The sequence below is a fragment of the Piliocolobus tephrosceles genome, chromosome 13 (assembly GCF_002776525.5).
Source record: "Piliocolobus tephrosceles isolate RC106 chromosome 13, ASM277652v3, whole genome shotgun sequence".
NCBI classification, from domain to species: Eukaryota; Metazoa; Chordata; class Mammalia; order Primates; family Cercopithecidae; genus Piliocolobus; species Piliocolobus tephrosceles.
The window spans coordinates 64,930,733-64,949,211 of NC_045446.1; the positions used below are offsets into that span (position 1 = coordinate 64,930,733).

At 39.7% G+C, this 18,479-nt stretch overlaps 1 protein-coding gene across 1 annotated transcript in view; it reads left to right on the forward strand.

Moving 5' to 3' along the window:
- Positions 1-18,479, forward strand: part of RNF169 (ring finger protein 169) — an 88,302-nt gene that overhangs the window by 22,758 nt on the left and 47,065 nt on the right. Inside the window, exon 2 of the mRNA XM_023209394.2 lies at positions 12,792-12,865. Within this exon, the coding sequence (XP_023065162.1) occupies positions 12,792-12,865 (74 nt within the window). The remainder of the gene's footprint in view (positions 1-12,791; positions 12,866-18,479) is intronic.

The window sequence follows — 18,479 nt, forward strand, 5'->3', positions numbered from 1 at the left end:
CCCAAAGTGATGGGATTACAGGCATGAGCCATGGATTACGCCCAGCCTCAACTGTCTTAATTTGTCTTTCTTGCTAATCCAGAGATTGGCAGACTACGGTCAGCAGGCCAGATGCAGCTTCATCTCATCTTGTGAAAGCATTGCCTCTCCTTCCCAGCCCTGTTCTCTTTCTCCTGTGGACTCTTAACTGCTGCGTTTGTTTGTAAGATTCATTTGGCAGTTATTTTGTGACATTGCATCTGTCATCATTTCCCTAGTTATTTAAAACTATTTTTAAAGCTTTTTATGAATTAGTCTTAGCTAATAAATTGCATTATAAATGTTTTGGGGAAAGAGTTTCATGCCTTTTCTTTTTATATTTTTCTACAGCACCTCCTTTCTTCCTCATTGCTCATTCCCTCTTTAACCTACTAATCTCTAGTGACTGTTTCTATCATTCTTACACATTTACATATGATAACTTGATATGTTATTATGATTTTTTTTTCCATTTGTGAGTTCTACGATTATGTCAGTTTCTTTTTCCAGTATGTTATGGTTGTTTCTGTGTTTAATGGTCTTTCATGTTTGAGATTATAAGGTATACTTAATCTGGTGATGTTGTGCCAAACCCCTGTCAACTCCAGTGGGGATGGCACCAGGTTCAAGAGGCCAAAGAAGAGACTCAGCCAATAAACGCGACATAGAGTTTTCCTGGGGGCTTTACATACAGGGAGAGACTCCAGTGGTGGCAGGCTGGGTGAGAGAACTGCAGCCACTTTCAAAAGGCCTGCAGTTTGTATAGTATTTTTACGTCGCACCCTTTATCTAACAACCTCCACCTGGCCCCCTTCATTCAACTCAAAAGTTAGGACGTCTTATATGGCCCAGGTTCCACTGGACAGGGGCTCAAATGTTCCTCATAGACAAGGAATGAATTTCTGAGTTGGCCACTCCCAGATTCCCTAGCTTGGAACACACATTCAGATGTGTCCACCATATGGGTTATTCTCAGGGTATGCTGACGTTATTGCTATCAGGTGCATTTACCATACAGGTGACTTACATCTTTCACTAACCTAAGCAGTTTCCCATCTTATGAAAGCAATACTGCATATTATTAAAAATATACAGCTTTAGTAACTGAATAATAGTACAAGTATATGGTCTGTTCATAATTAGCCTAACCATTTCTCAGTATTGGACAGGTAGGTTATTCTTGATTTTTATTTTGCAGTTGTTAACAATGTTGCAATGAAAATATTTTTATGTAAAAGTTTTGCTGTATTTCAGATAACTCTCTTAGATCAGTTCCTAGAAATTAAATTACTAGATCAAATGTTACATAGCATTTCATAAGTTCTTGTGTGGGCTGTGGCATTTATGTTTGATTAGTTCTTTGCCAAAGAACAGTTTAAAAACACAGTAGTAATTGGTGGTGTAAATTATAGAACCTAAGTAAGCAGCCTTAGAGTTTGATATTAAATTTTATTAGCTTAGTTCAACTTTCTCTCTGTGTATTTCCTCTTGTTCCTAGGTAAACACTCTTTATATTGCCTATTGTAAATTGTTACTTGTCTTAGGCAAGGGGGTAGGTGAAAATTGCATTAGTTTTAAGACAGCTGGTACTTGGCTATCTATATTCTTGGAGAATCAGAAGGAGTAAACCAAAAAATAGATAAAATGGGAAACACTTTAGTTTGGTTTTATTTTTGTTTTATTTTTTGAGAGGGTTCATTTCTAGCTGATTTTATTTTCTTCTCAAAAAAAGTTATTTACAGTAGTTTGGTTTTAGAGTATATTTGTTGTTCACTCCTGTATTTCTACCTTCCTACTTTTAAATGGTGCATTTATTTTAAACATTGAAGTTTCTCCTTTTACTTTATTTCATTTGACAGTAGTTGTTCAAGGTTTAGTGGATAGTATAAGCAGGTAAATTTGACTGGCTGATTTTTTTTCGGAGATGGGGTTTCCCTACTTTGGGGTTGGCCTCAAACTCGCAGTCCTCCCACTCTAGCATTCTGTGTAGCTGGGACTACAGGCATGTGCCACTGTGCCCTGCTAAGCAGGTAAATATGAGATTAATATGGATAATTGCCTCATTTCTTGTGTATCTCTGCACTTAACATATGTTTCATTGTAAAAGGTGTGCATTCTTTCATTGCCTTCCTTTTGCTGTTGTACACCTCCACCTCTTGCAGTACTTAGGTATTTAGTGTTATAACTCTTTTGACATTCTATAGTTGTTTCACCCAAGTATGTTTTTGCTTTCCTTGTAAGGTTGTACATTTATTTAGGACTTGGATCACCCGCGTTCTGCTTTTTATTATGTCCCTTTTTTGACTCTCAAAGAATGCTCTCTACTTTTGTTTTCTTCTTTGCTGTTCATTCCCTCTTTACCCTCTTAATCTATGGTGACTACATCTTCAAATCTCATCTATCCAGCATTACTGCCCACCCACCCTATCCCAGTCCATTTGACACAACATAGTCATTTCTGCCTTTGCTCGTGAAGTTTCCTTTGCCAGAAATGGCTTTTTCCTTGCTAGTACTTGTTCTTAATGCCTAACATAATTCACCTCCTCCAGGAAGGCTTGCCTTTAAGAATTCAGCCTCGTTGATCCTTTTTCCTTTCCTCAGATTTACATATGTATGCACACTTGCCTTATGTGCATCATTTCATACTTTAAAAAGTGGTGTTAATTTTTGGCTTGTAGTTTCATCATGAAAATCTTATATTCTCCACTGCTTATGAAGTATGTAGATTTTGCTTCTGTCTATGATGAAGTAGATTGTAGCAGACAAAAACTCCTGTTGAGAATAACTAGAAAAGCTTGATTTAAAAAAATCTATATGAAGGCATTGTAAGTTGCCAAGGCAGCCAGGATTTCAGACATTTGTGGATTCTTGGCAAAATGAGAGTGCAGCTATTAAGAGGCAAAAACGTCAGCGGTGCTTTCTTCATGAGACTAAGGATACAAAAATTGTAGTTCAGAGCTGCCAAGGCAACCAGAACCTGAGAGTCCAAGATCCCAAAGAGAAGAGATGTATAGCTTCCTGCCCCCTCCACCTACTTCCCCACTACCTAGCTCCCAGGGTGTTTGCTGATTGTTAACTGTGCAGGGTAAAAGGCTAAGAAGCCTCACAGAAAGCTACTGAAAAGCAAGGCAGACTCTAACAGTTCTCCAGTGTTAAAGAGAAAAAGTTCATGATCTTTCAAGGAAGATAGGCTTGGAAAACACTGATCTCAGTTGGATCTTTGGAGGGCTACAAACTAGGGGAGAATGAGCTGTACAAACTTTATACTGCAGCCAACTTTGAGTCAGCTCATGTCATGTTTGGATTGTGAAGTGATCTGCCCCCTCATTCTGACTGCCTATCAGAGAACATGGTGAATTCTCTGTGGGAATATAACATCATTGAGGGCTGTTACAGTTTTTCATACACAATGAATGACATTCTAACAAAAATTACAGGTAAACCCAGAGACCAGAACAGGAATAAAGCCAGACAGTATAGAAATAGATCCATGTGTCTCCCCATCATCTAATTATTTAATCAGTCTTTATTTGAAGGACATTTAGGTTGTTCCCAGTCTTTAGTATGGTGAGTAATCAGCAGTGAACATTCTTGTATGTGTATATTTGTACACATATATATCTTTAAGATAAAGCATAGCCTTGCTAACTCTTGTCTTATGAAACTTTTTGTTCTCTGCCAACTTGATACAAAAGTGTTTTTAGTTTTTATTTTTCTATACTATGAACTGCTGGTACATGTCCTTTATCCATTGTTGTATGGGGTTGTTAGGCTTATACATATATATAAGGCATAGTGGGTAAGTGCACAGACAGACGCTGGATCTAGATTGCTTGTGTTAAATCATAGCTCTTTCACTTATAGCAGTGGTAGCCTTAGCAAGTTAAACTCTGTGTACCTCAGTGTCCTCATCTGTAAAATGCGGATAACCATAGCACCTTCCCATAGAGTCATTATGAAGTTGAGTTAGTTAATATTCAGGGCTTAGAAATGGGCCTGGCATGCTACATAACTGCCAGCCACTGTAATGATGCTGCTGGTGGTGATAGAGATGGAAATTAATCTTTTATTATATGTGTGGCAAATACTTTTTCCAAGTTCATCTTTTGGCTTTGTTTTATTATCTTATGCTTTGTACAAATTTAAACTGAGTTTTAAGGATGAGTTGTTTTTAGCTTCCTATGAAGCGACTGTGGAGAGTTAAGTGTGGAAACTGAGGGCATTTCAGGCAGAGGCATAGAGGCAGAAATAGCATGGTTTAGAGCAAGAACCATAGTTGTTGATGGAATGTAAAATAGGCAGGGAATGAAGTGGTATGAAGAGGTAGGCAGATCCACGTCATATAGATCGGGGTCCCCAACCCCTGGGCTGCGGACTGGTACCGGTCCATGGCCTATTAGGAACATGGCCACACAGCAAATGAGTGGCAGCATTAGATTCTCATAGGAGCACGAACCCTCTTGTGAACTGTGCATGCAAGGGATCTAGGTAGGCTGTGCTGTCCTATGACAAGCTAATACCTGATGATCTGAGGTGGAACAGTTTCATCTTGAAACGATCTGCTCCCCCCAGAACCCCTACACCAGTCAGTGGAAAAACTGTCTTCCAGAAAACTGGTCCCTTGTGCCAAAAAAGCTGGGGACCACTGATATGGATGGCCTCTTATGTCATGTTGAAATATAAGTGGTATAGCATCAACTCTTGTGATTACAGAAAATTATCTCTGTATGTTTAAAGAAAACACATTAATCCTCAGTTAACCATTTTATAACAGATATTAGTATAACTATATTATATGTAACTATATATTTGTATAGTGCTAAATAATTTGGCAAACAACAGTTTACAAGCTTTTGAATTCAACATTAATTTAATCTTGTCTATAGTACTGATATATGGTTGTATTATTACCAAGTTACACATGAGGAAATTCATGTGCAAAGAGTTATTTATTTATTTATTTTTTAAAATTTGTTCAAAGACAAGTAGCTAGTACGTGGGACTATTCAAATGAGTATCTTGGTCTTGGGACTCAGTAAGTCCAAAATTCTTTTTCATTCTGCTGCACTCATAGAAAATGAATGTACAGGGGTAAAAACTCATGCATACTCAGGTACCAAGGGATGCTTTTCTTCGGATTTGAGAGTTTTTGGGACAGCATCTTCCCATCACAGTTGAGTGAGGTTGTTAAATTTTTAATTTTGCATTGACTGTGGATGCTTTGACAATGACACTTCATTCCTGATGGTTTGATGCAATTAGCAACATGCCTGTCTTGTAGTTTGTTTTGTTTGTTTACCTTTATTAATAAGCAGTCACTCTGACCAAGTGAAAATCCTTTTTCAGGAAGGATCTTCAGGGAACTATAGCTGTTCCTATAATTCACATAAGATTCATTTTAGGTCACTGGCCACAGGTGCATGTCATTCTTAAGGCATCATATCCTTAGAGAATTTCTCTTCCTGTTAAGCATAGTAATAGTCAAAGGATAGGCATTAAGAAAGTACTTCAACTGTTAGATTCATTTATGAATGCTAAGATATTCAGTATGTCAGTGACACCTGAAGTAGTTTCCGGTATTTCTGTTCTGTGAGGTGAAGGAAGGGTGAATTGTTGTTTCTGTGCTGCCAAACACTTAAAAATCCCTGTAAAAGCTGGTAGAAGGATTGGTAGATTTGTGACTAACTCCTCTGGACTGAGGAAGATGATGTTGCCTTTTCTGGTTCTGACTTGATGTCTTGTTGCTCTGCTTTTGTGGTGGGGTAGTATTGCTGTCATTTCACCCACAATTTCCTCTTTTGGGGTGGAGGAAGCTGACATGTGACCCCAGGAAGGAAAGGGAAGTAAAGAGAAAATTAAGAAAAGTAAAGCCTCACATCAGCAGTAACAATTGTTTTATTGTATGTCATTGTTCTTTCTTTATTAAAAATCTGGGAAACTGAAAGCTTCATAATAACTGTCTTGGCGTAATTGATGCTGTTGAATGCATACATGTTCTCCATTCACCTTTAAGAGATGTTATGAGACTTTGATTTGAAAGGGGCAGATCTTCATTTTTCTGGCCTTTTCCCGGTTCCTTTCTCATAGTTGTCCAGGTGGATTGAAACACCACATTTCACAAGGCTTCAAAGAAGTTATTTTGATGTTATACATGCTCTTAATGTAAGTTTGAAATCCTAATAGCATTTTACCTATAATATTATACTTTAATGGAGATTTAAAAAAATTAGAGAAACATACTGATTAGGAAATAAAAGTGAATTCAAAGTATTGTTACTGAATCACTAACTTTAGAAGTTATCTGATGTGTTGTCTTCATTTCTGAGATTGAAACTGTGATCTAAAGAGATTTTCAGTTCATGACATGTGTTGTATGTGTGTGTTGGGAGGTCTCCAAGACCACCCACAGGTTCATTGATTTGCTCGGGGGACTTAAAGGACTCAATACGTAGTTGTATTCTCTGCTATGATTTATTACAGTGAAAAGACACCGAGCAAAATCAGTAGAGGGAGAAGGTGTGTGGGACAAAGTCTGGGGAAAACCAATTACAAGCTTCTGAAGTCCTCTCTCAGTGGAGGCACCCAAGGTGTGCTTAATACCCTAGCGAGGAGTTGTGACAATGTGTGAAATGTTCCCAACCAGGGAAACTCATTAGAGACTTAGTGACTAGGGTTTGTATTAGCTGATCATATAGGCACCCTCTACCTAGCACATGCCAGAATTTCCCCACAGGAAAGCAGATATTTGGCACAATTATATTGTTTCTATAGTTTAGGTACAGTGAACAACTCATCAGTTAAGGAGGGTGGGAACCCTCCTGACATCCAAGTTTCTAGGCACCAGCCAAGGGCAATCCTTGGAAGCAGACCTTTTTAAGGATAGACATCTTCTCCCACTGACGTGTTAGAAAGAAAGAAAAGGTTAGACAGGCCTGCAGTGTCAACTCTTTTCTGCTCTGTGTGTATGTGTGCACTTGTGCATATGCATGCATGCAACATTTAGTGTGCTTTTCATTAAACATTGGCTGTTTTTACTTATTTATTATGGGATTCTTCATTGGTTACTACTACTGTTACTTTTAACTGTGGTCTTCTGCATTCCTGTGAGGTAGCTTGGCCTGCATTTCGATCCCCGTTTGACAGACAGGAAGACTAAGGCAAAGAGAGGCTTCAACATGTGTGTGTGTGTGTGTGTGTGTGTGTGTGTGTGTGTGTGTGTATAAAATTTCCCAAGGCTCCATTTAAGTTTTGACATTTCTAAATACTCTCACTTAATTAACAGAGCAGGTATCTGAACCTAATGTTATGTTCTTTTTGCAAACCCATAAAAAAAAAGGCGAGGATTTTTTTTTTTCTGTCTTAGCATTTTTTAGAGGGTACTGCTAAAATAGAACATAGGATTAAATGTTTAAGTTAATATCACTTTGGACCAATTCACAACCTTTTATGCTTAACTGTTTTAGTATTCAAGAAGTACTTTACTTTCTATGTAATTTTTGAGCTTTTGGCCATGGTGTCATTTACCGTAGCACAGTCCTGTTGGGGTAAAAAATGATCCTTAAAGCATTAAACATTGTTCATCTTAATCCAACTAAACTGATTAATATCAGTACTAATTTTGGTGAATATAAACTGGTACCATACCTCTACCCCTGCCCATCACCTTTTGCAGTCAAATAAGCCAGAGGAATACTAAGATTTCAATCGTTATGCTGAGTTCCTCCTTGGTCTTATATGAACTTTGACATTTTTTAATAAATATCCCAAAGTGAATTTAACTTTTCATGTAATATATCTAGCAAAGTAGTTGGAACATTATCTTTGTTTCTTTTCTGTCTTTTTTTTTTTTTTTTTGAGATGGAGTCTCGTTCTGTGGCCCAGGCTGGAATGCAGTGGTGCAATCTCTGCTCACTGCAAGCTCCGCCTCCCGGGTTCATGCCATTCTCCTGCCTCAGCCTCCCTAGTAGCTGGGACTACAGGCGCCTGCCACCACGCCTGGCTAATTTTTGTATTTTTAGTAGAGACGGGGTTTCACTGTGTTAGCCAGGATGGTCTTGATCTCCTGACCTTGTGATCTGCCTGCCTCAGCCTCTCAAAGTGCTGGGATTACAGGCGTGAGCCACCGCGCCTGGCCTGTTTCTTCTTAAGAGTTGAAGTCTTGTTCTGTTGCCCAGTCTGGAGTGCAGGGGCACAGTCATGGCTCACTACAGCCTCAAACTCCTGGGCTCAAGCAGTCCTTCTGCCACAGCCTCCTGAGTAGCTGGGACTATAGGTGTGCACCATCATGCCTTGCTAATTGTTGGTTTTTTTGTTGTTGTTGTTGTTTAATTTTTGTTTGTTTTTTGCAGAGATGAGGTCTCTGTGTGTTGTTCAGGCTGGTTTCAAACATCTGACCTCAAGAGATCCTCCCTCCTTAGCTTCTCAAATTGCTGGAATTACAGGCATGAGCCACCACACCTGGAGATTGTCTTTGTTTCATATAGATTGTACTTGCAAGTAAGTTGAACCAAACCACAATTTAAAGAATGCTGTCCCAACAATACCAGAGAGAATTTTATACTTAGTAACTTCTGCTGCGTGCCACTCTGCTGGCTGAAATAGTTTGCAAAGTGTTTTTACTCTTACTGCACTCATCTGATCCTTATAATAGCCTGTGATGATAGGTATTCTGATTTTACAGAAAAGGAAGTTGAGACTGACTTATTCAAGGCTTTGAACCTTCTAAGTTGGGGATCAGGCTTACTGTGTAAAAAATGAAGATGTTAAGCTCTTGGAGACATTTTGTGCTAAGTATCAGTGAAGTATTTTAGAGAAAGCAAATTCTCCAACAGTAAGTGAAAATTACCATTTCTAACAGACTATTGCTAAAATATTTTTGGTTTCTTGTGTTGGATAGTATGCTTATTTATAAGCCTGAATAAGATTATGCTCCTTATGTTGCTTCTCAAATAAAAATAAAGATTTATAATTTTTAAAAAGTAGATCTGAGAAGAATCTTATGCATTCTACCAGAAGAAAATGTGATGGAATTTGTTTTTGTATCTTGGCCTAAAGGAAAGTCTGTCCAAATATAATAAAAAATGCAAAAGCCATAAAAGTTTGATTAATATAACTACATAAAAATAACCACTATAAACAAAGTCAACACAAGAGACAAACCGGGAAAAGTATTGCTAGTCATGTAACATAAAGCTGATTTTTCTTAACAAATCAAGAAGAAAATGTTAGTGTAAGTAGGAGTAAGGAAATGCATATGCATATCATATCAAAAGAAATGCAGATTACTCTTAACCATATAGAAATACTCAATTTCACTCATAAAATATAAGCATATAAAATGCAAAATTTCATCTGTTAGATTAGCAAAGCTAAAAGGTTTCCGCACTCATGGTGTTGGAAAAGATGTGAGTAGATCGGCTTCTTGGGAGGCTTAAGGCAGGAGGATCTCTTGAAGCCAGGAGTTTGAGGCCATAGGTGACTATGATTGTGCCTGTGAATAGCCACTGCACTCCCTCCTGGGCAACACTGCGAGGCCTCATCTCTAAAAAAAGTGAAAAGGAGGTGTGAGGAAATGGCACTCCCATGCGTTGCTGGTGGGACTGTAAATTGATATAGGCTTCATGACAGAGGGACAATTTGGTGTTACCTCTCAAAAAGCACATATCCTTTGACCCAGGGATTCTGATTCTAGCAGTTTATCCTATGGATACACCTGCACTCATGTAAAATGATATACATGCAAGATATTCATTACAGCATTCTTTTAATAGTCTCTGGAGATTTAAACTCACCTTGTTATCTGTATTTAGAACTTTTTATTCTTAATATAATTTTATCTTCTCTCTTTTTTTCTTAATCAGTTTTACTAGAGACTGGTTTGTTGGTTATTTCAAGGTACCATGTAAAAAATTGAATTCTGTTGCAATCAACAGAAATCTGCTCTGGCAAATTGAATCAGAAAAGGAACTTATTGAAAAAGAATATTAGGTAGCCCAAAATTACCACCTTGGTAGCTAGAACACTAGGCTGGGAAAATGGCATCCAGGATCAAAGAGTAATACAAATTCTTTGAAATTTTTTGAAGCATCTTTATGACCTAATATATCATCAGTATTTTAAATTGTTTGCCTTAAGAGGTATATATTCTGTTCATTGGGGGTTTAATATATACATAAACATACACACACATGCACATACATATATATATACACACATGACCACATTAATTTAATTGTTCAATTTTTCTGTATATACCTTTTGGTCTGCCTGATCCATTTTGTTTTGTTTTGTTTTGTTTTTTGAAATGGAGTCTCACTGTGTCACCCAGGCTGGAGTACAGTGGCATGATCTCGACTCACTGCAACTTCCGCCTCCTGGGTTCAAGTGATTGTCCTGCCTCAGCCTCCCAAGTAGCTGGGATTACAGGTGCCCACCACCACACCCAGCTAATTTTTTTGTAAATTTAGTAGAGCTGGGGTTTCACCATGTTGACCAGGCTGGTTTTGAACTCCTGGCCTCAAGTGATCTGCCTGCCTTGGCCTCCCAGAGTGCTTGGATTACAGGTATGTGATTGGCCTGATCTATCTGTTTTTAATTGCAGTGTGTTAAAAAATTTCTTAAATTAATTTTTGATTAATTTTTCTATATAGTCATTAATTTTTACTGTGGTGTAGGTTCATACAGGTTTTATCATTGTTACATCTTCTTGATGGGTTGCTCTTGTTTTAAAAAAGATAGTAAGGAAGATTTTATTCCGGGAGGGCCACTACAATGGGGTTTGTAAAAGGGGAGAGAGTCAGCTCAGCTCTAGATGGGTTACCTTTTTAATCATTTTGTATTTCCTTCTTGATTCCTATTAAAGCTTTTCTCCCTGCTTCGCCATGCACTAGCTCTGTAATCTTGGGCTAAGTCATTTAATCCCTCAGTTTTCTTATTGTAAAATGGGCATAATACCTACCTTATCAAGTTTCTGTGATAAGTATCAAGTTTCTTATCACTGAGAAAAAAATGTGTATTTACATTAATATACATGTAGTAGGTTTTCAGTAAATGGATGTAAACTACTCACTTGCCTTAAGGCTTTCCATCCCTTTATTTTTATTTTTTTAAGCATCTAATTTTAACACTATTTGCCTATAATTCTGAATGTGCTTAAGGGACTAAAATAATCATCAGGACTTTTTTATTTTTGAGACAAGGTCTTGTTCTGTTGCCCAGGCTGGAGTGCGGTGGCATGATCTCAGCTCACTGCAGCCTCAACCTCCTGGCCTCAAGTCATCCTCCCACCTCGGCCTCCCAGTAGCTGGGACTACAGGCACATGCTACCACACCTGGATCCTTTTTTATTTTTTGTAGAGATAGGGTCTTACTATGTTGCCCAGGACTTCTTTTTCAAGTGGGTGAAGGTGATGGAATGTTTGCCTCCTGAAGCTAGGGTCTAATAATTCTGTAGTGGTTGGAAAAGGTTTATGTTACTGTTTTCTGTATTTGCTTTAGGTCCAATGTTTCTATCTAAATATCTTCTGCATTACTCAGTATACTAATTAAGAGTCTTTCTAAAATAGTTGATTCCTGTGTGAGGGAAATGCAGGGAAAAAAATAAGATAGTTGAGACAACTGAAAAAGGACAAAAGGCAACTTTCTGGGGAGACTACTTTTCTATAATGAATATTTATCAACCTCAATGGTATGCAGAGTTATTAAGTCTTTAAAATTAATATATATTTAGACCACCAAATATACATTGAAGGTATAAAGAAGTGTCATGTACATTTAAGGAGACAGAAGTGTATACTTTCCTCCACCTTTTTGGTAGTATTTAAGACTTATCATTTATTCTGTTCTTAGCTTTGATTTTTATCATTTATTTATTACATTATTTATGTAACCCACATATATTGTGCCTCTTATGGGTCTGACATCTTGGATTTAAAAATACATAGAAGGGGAAAAGACAGAAGAATTTCAGTTGAGAAAACAGCATAAACGGTTTTAAAATACCGTATGGCATGTATATGTTGTGACAAGATATACATGTGACAAGTCAAGGGTTGAGCTGCACAGTGCTTTAGAAAGATAAAGTTGTGGTCCATCTCTGAAGAATCTTGAATGATGTTGAAAAGTTTTGACTTATAGGCCAGTCAAAATCACTGAAGGCTTTGAGGATAAAAACAAATCAAGTTATATACTGAAAATATACACAAGATTAGATGCAGGTTTTTACAGGAAAATACTTTGGCAGTGTTGAGAAAGAAATGGAAAAATACAGTATTGTGAATAAAACTCCAGCTTATTTTAAATGCCACTCGGTAACACTGAACTCAAGAGCTTTAAATGTAGTTTTTCCTTGAGGTCTTTTAACATATTACCTTATTAGTTAGACCCTTCTAGACAACCATATATGTCCTATACTTCTTTTCCCCCATAGGACTTAGTACAGCAGCCGTAGCACGCACGCGCACACACACACACACACACACACAAACATATACATATACATACACACACTTGTTTGTTTGCTGTCTGTTTCCTTCCACAAGATTATGAGCTGCACGAGAGCAAGGACTTTATTGTGCAGTGCTGCTCCTCAGTTCTTAGAACGGTGCCTGATTTGTCACCTTTGATAAATATTTGTTAAGTGAAAGAATGCATATTCAAATTGAGATGACCACAGTTTCTAATGTGATTTATAGTATGGGGCAGCAGTAGGACAAGATATTGGTTCCTTCCTAGAAAGTCCTGTTAAAAAGTATTTTCTTTTCCCTTTCTTTCAGACTTTATATTCAGAGCACCAATCAAATTAAGCAAGCCTGGGGAACTTCGTGAGGAATATGAAAGCTTGAGAAAGGTATAGTATTATCATGTCATTAATTTTCTTAAAGTAGATTGAAATAATGACACTGAAGAATGCTTAGTGGGAGTCTTGATTTACCAGGTTTTAAAAAATTTATAATGCAGAGCCTTTCTGCACACTGCCTTATACCAGCCTAGTTAGATTTGGAGCTATAATGGAAGTAGAGTAAACCTTAACCCAAGATTACCTTTTTAGTTGTCTTTTCAAAGATGAAGATGTAGTTCACAGAGTCTGTCACATGCCAGCTGCAGTAACTGGCCACCAGAGAGGTATTCTTGGTACTTTTAATAGGTGCCCTTGCTAATAATTGCTTGTATTATTTTTATCGCGCAAGGTTCTTCTAATTACGTGTAGCTGGTGTTACCCGTTATTGCTCACTCTATTAAATACTCCAAAAGAACTGTCATGTAGGTCAGTAAGGGGATAGTGAAATAATTTCCTAGTTAGAAAACATTTGCCATTGGGAAAGCTTTTATCTGTGTCCATATCATCTTATTTATGATGTTTTCAAACTAATTGTCTGGGAATCACCTAGAGAATTAAGAAGTGAAAAAGGTTGGTAATAAGAAGTATGTTGCTAGATGTGTGTCATTCTTTCCCAGCCCTCTCCCTGCACCATCATTCCTCACTCAGCTTTATAGTTGATTAATCATTCTACATGTGAGCATCTAATATTTTGTAAATGTAAGTGATCCACTTAATCTGGATCAAGCATCATCACAAGATAGAGGTGAGACAATAATGCTATTGTCACAGGATGCTTGGGGTGTTGCCTTGCCAGCTGGAAACCTCTGTGGCTGGTGGTGCCTTTGCCCAAGTTTTACTTGGGCCTACTGGGCTCGTTCTGCCCGCACTTTCTGCCAGGCTGTGCTCAGCTCGCACTACCAGCCTGGATCCCATGCCTGCCAAAGGCGAGCCAGGTGCAGAGGGGAGGGGTGCGTAAGCAAGCGAGCATGGGTTCCAGCTGCTGTGCACAGCCAGGCATACTGGCTGCGACTGGGCAGGGAGCTCCAGGTGCTGGCATGGGCACTGGCTCCTGTGAGGCTGTGGCTGGACCAGGCCTACTGCAAGAGGCTTCCACTGCTGGCACTGAGGAACGTGGTGGTGCCTGGAAGCTTGGAGGTGCCAGGAACCGCAGAGCCCCAAGGAGGGTGTCATAGCCCTGGCTCGGGAGCACCTCGGTCTGGGCTCCCTGAAGGGCTGCAGCTCTTCTCTCTTTTCTCGTTGCCCGCAACATGGTGAGTGAGCGACGTGTTTCAGCCATTTGTGTGACAGCTCTTTCTGTCCCGGTCCCAAGCTCTTGTCCCGCGTCCAGAAAGAATGAGGTACGTGGACAACTGGAGGGTGAGTACGGTGAAGAGAAGCTTTACTGAGTGATAGTACAGCTCTCAAGAGACTGAGGTGGGTAGCTCCTTTCCACAGGCAGGTCATCCGGACATCTACTCAGCGCTCAGCTGAGAGGAGATCCATAGTGGGTAGCTCCCCTACACAGGCAGGTCATCACCATGTCTGCTGGAGTCTGGCTGAATCCAGGGCTTTTATGGGCTTCAGGGGGGAGGAAGTGCATACTGATTGGTCCATTGGCAGGCTTGGAAAAAGCACTGTAAGTTCTCACTCCAGTCTGCAGAACTGGCAGCCCAACCGCCGGCTTCAGGTCATCCCCAACTTGAAGGTGGATCCGCCCCTTTCTGCCCAAGAGCCTGTCTACCTCCTGCCACCATCAACCTGCCCTGTACAGTACCCACAGTGCCCAGGCTGTGCCACAGGGCACTTGCAGGCCTGTGCCAACCTGCTCTCAGCACTCCCACAGCCTTCCTCCTGTCCTTTGGGGTGCCCAAAGTCCAGACGGGGCCGAGGTGGCAGGGCACTGGCATGTCAGCACCACCCCGAGTCTGCTCCCACCCAGCCAGGTAGTGACAGTGCCTGGGCTCAGTCACAGCTTTCCTTTGAAATTGGCATGGGTGCTGGGAGTGGGGAGATGCCAGGCAGTGGGAGCAGGCACTTCCGAGCCTGTAGGGGTAGGGGATGGGGTTGGGATCCCCCAAGAGTACAGGGATGCCTGCAGCCATGGCTGGGTGGCTGCAGCTACACCTGGCATGGCAGAGATCCCGCCTCTTCAACTCGGAAGTGGGCATGGCTCCTACTTGTTCCTGGCTCCCACTGACTCCTTCCGGCTCCGTGGAGCGTACAGTCCCAGCTGTGCCTTTCCCACTGCAGCTGGCATCTTCACAGTGCCCACTCCAGGCAGGCTGCTGCTGCCATCACTATCGTGGTGTTTTTCACTGAATGAAAAATCAATGTTTAAAAAGGTCATATTAAAGAGAAAAGATAATAGGAAACTGTGGCTAGTTACTGTATGTTCTTTGATCTTTGCTTGTAAATGAGGGTGTCAAATGTTGACTTGGATCTTCATGCTTCATTTGTATTGGCATTGTGAGGTTTTTGTCTCTTTTAAAACTACTTACAAAGTTTTTTTTCTGTTGAAAAAGAAACTATTTTCAGGGACCACATAAAAAGAACAGGTTCTTAAATAAAATTTCAGAATGTGCACATACAATATTTACTTCTAATATATCTTTTTAAACATTTTGAAAATGTGGAAATTTTGAAGCTCTCAGTTTGAAGGTAATCTTAAAGAAAACAAGGAGTAGGAGGTAGAAAAAGGAGGTAAAGCAAAAGACATAGTAAGAGTAGGGTTTTTTTTTTTTTTTTTTGAGACGGAGTCTTGCTCTGTTGCCCAGGCTGGAGTACAGTGGCGTGATCTTGGCTCACCACAACCTCCGCCTCCTAGGTTCAAGCGATTCTCCTGCCTCAGCCTCCCAAGTAGCTGGGACTACAGGCATGTGCCACCATGCCCAGCTAAATTTTGTACTTGTGAGTAGAGATGGGGTTTCCTTATCTTGGCCAGGCTGGTCTCGAACTCCTGACATCGTGATTCGCCTGCCTCCGCCTCCCAAAGTGCTGGGATTACAGGTGTGAGCCACCACGCCTGGCAAGAGTAGGGGTTTTTATAAACTTTGGGAGAGAAGGAAACCTTGAGGAACTGTGATTTATGTTCCTGTTAGAGGAGAGGTATGGGACGGTGGTTTTAAAAGGGGCTGATGCCATAATGTTTTTGAGTGAAGCTAGGATAATCTCATCCTGTATAAACTGGATTGGATTTGAGAAACACTCATCTATATCATTTGGCTTAAATAAAAGTTAGTTACTGGTCCCTCTCACCCACCCCGAGTACCCAAGTTATCCTACATCGATTGTACAACCTGGAAAATGGAAGTCTAAGCCATAACATTAAAAGGCACTAGTATGGCATATCCATACAATGGCATACTATTCAGCAATAAAAAGGAGTGAACCACTGATACATGCTACCACATGGGTGAACCTCAAAAAGATGGTAAGTGAAAGAAGCAGATATAAGAGATTATATGTTGTTATTCCATTTATAGAAAATGGCCAGAATAGACAAATAGTAGTGACAGATAGGTTAGTGGTCCATTGGGATAGGGTGTGGGAACAGGGATTAACAGTAAATGGGAATGAAGGATTTTATTGAAGTGACATAATGATTTCTAAAACAGATCTCAGTAGATCTTCAGAAGTTTCTGCTGAGCAAAGGAAGATAAGTGGAAATTAATTCTACACAACTCATTATTACTAATTTGATGTGTGATATGCTACTAATATACTTTTCACTTAGTATACGCTATTACTTTAAGTGACAGTAAAAACCTTTATAAAGGCTGTAAAAAGTTAAGAATTTTTATTCCCCTAATTCTAGTTCTTTTAAAAGGTATTATTTTATTTAAAAATCCTAGATTCTATTACCTGTGGGAGATTTGGAAACAAACCAGGCTGGGGTAAGGGACTACTCTAGAACAGTACTGAACCAAGACCGAGGGGTCTACTGAGGACAGGGAGCTGTGTTCTTAACATCCTTTCTAGCCAGAGGCTTTTGAGTTAGTATGCTTACTGAGGTCACTATGAGTTTCTAAATTTTATTCTGTGAATAGCCACATATTTCTAAATATATTTAGATTTTTTTTCTTTCTGCATGTGTTGTAGTTAATTGTCGTTTTTTAATATAAGAAAAATAACGCAAAAATAATCAGAACAAAATGTGAAAGTCCCGTTTTACCTTTCTTCCCACTGTCCTTCCCAGAAGTACCTAGAATCAAGTTTAGTGTTTATCTTAGACCCCTTATATACTTACCTGTGCATGCAGACACATACATATACTTTAGTCTTCTGTATAAATGAGATCATGATATATATTCATTGGTTAATGAAATATTGTGCCACTAGTATATGCTGAGGCACTGGGGATATTACAAACTGCCCTAGCTACTAGGGAGGCTGGGAAGCATATGTTTTAGCTGGGAACATTAACTTCCTAAGTAAAATCAGGGTTCTTTTAGTAAGGAAGGAGAAAATGGATATTGGGTTGGCAACTAGCTGCCTCTGTCTCCTGGGACAACAATGGAAATAAGACTGGTTAGGACACTTTGAGAGTAAGCAGTATGTTGGGTTTAACTGGGGTTGTGATTTTGTCAGAAGTATGATGGAGAGATGCGGTAGATGGACGGGGAAGTGTATACAAGGAAGTTGTTACAGTTTTGGATGATGGATCTAGATTAAGGGGAAAATTGAGTACATAAAGGATGTGATAGGCAGTGAAAGAGTTGTAGGGTCAATGGATTGGAAACTTTGATGGTGAAAATTGTAAAAGTAGGATCGCTAGCATATATAAATAAAGCTGGAAAGCTAGGAAGTGGTGGTCCCAATATAAAAGGCTTAAATGTGAGCCTTGGTAGATAGTTTAGTTATGGATATCACAGTTTAGGGTATGACTATGGAGTAGATAGCTGAAATAAGATGGAGAAAAAGATGTATTTAAAGAGGAGGTGAAGGAACTGAGGGAGTATACCAATATTGAGACCTTCAGGAATGATCACTGGAGTAGTTGGAGAGAAGTTAAAATTTAAGTGCCAAGTTTTTCTGTGAATGAAGGAGAGTGACAGAGAGGGGTCATGAGTGTTACAGTCTAAGGCTAAATACTTCAAAGAAGCTAGGTTGTTCGTTTGTTTGTTTGAAGAGAGAGATTCTCTCTCTGTTACTTAGCCTGGAGCACAGTGGTGGGATCATAGCTCATTGCTGACTTGGATCCTGGGCTCTAAGTGATCCACTTGCATCAGCCTCCTGAGTACCTGGAAGTATAGGAGCACGCCACCATGCCTGGCTACTTGAAAAGTTTTTATATCTGTAGAGATGAGGATCTTGCTGTGTTGTCCAGGCTGGTCTTGAACTGCTGGGCTCAAGCAGTCCTCCTGCCTCTGCCTCCCAAAGTGTCAGGATAACAGGTGTGAGCCACCACACTTGGCCAGATGGAAGAATTTTTGAGAAATAATACAATATATTTGGTGACTTGCTTTTTTCCACTGAACAGCATTTTTTTTTTGCGGGGTGGTGGGGGGAGGGTGGTGTGTGTGTTTTTTCTGGATACTCTGGTTTCCTCCCACATCTCAAAGATGTGCACATTAGGTGAATTGGCATATCTATATTGTCCTAGTCTGAGTGAGTGGGTATGTGTGTGAGTGTGCCCTGTCAT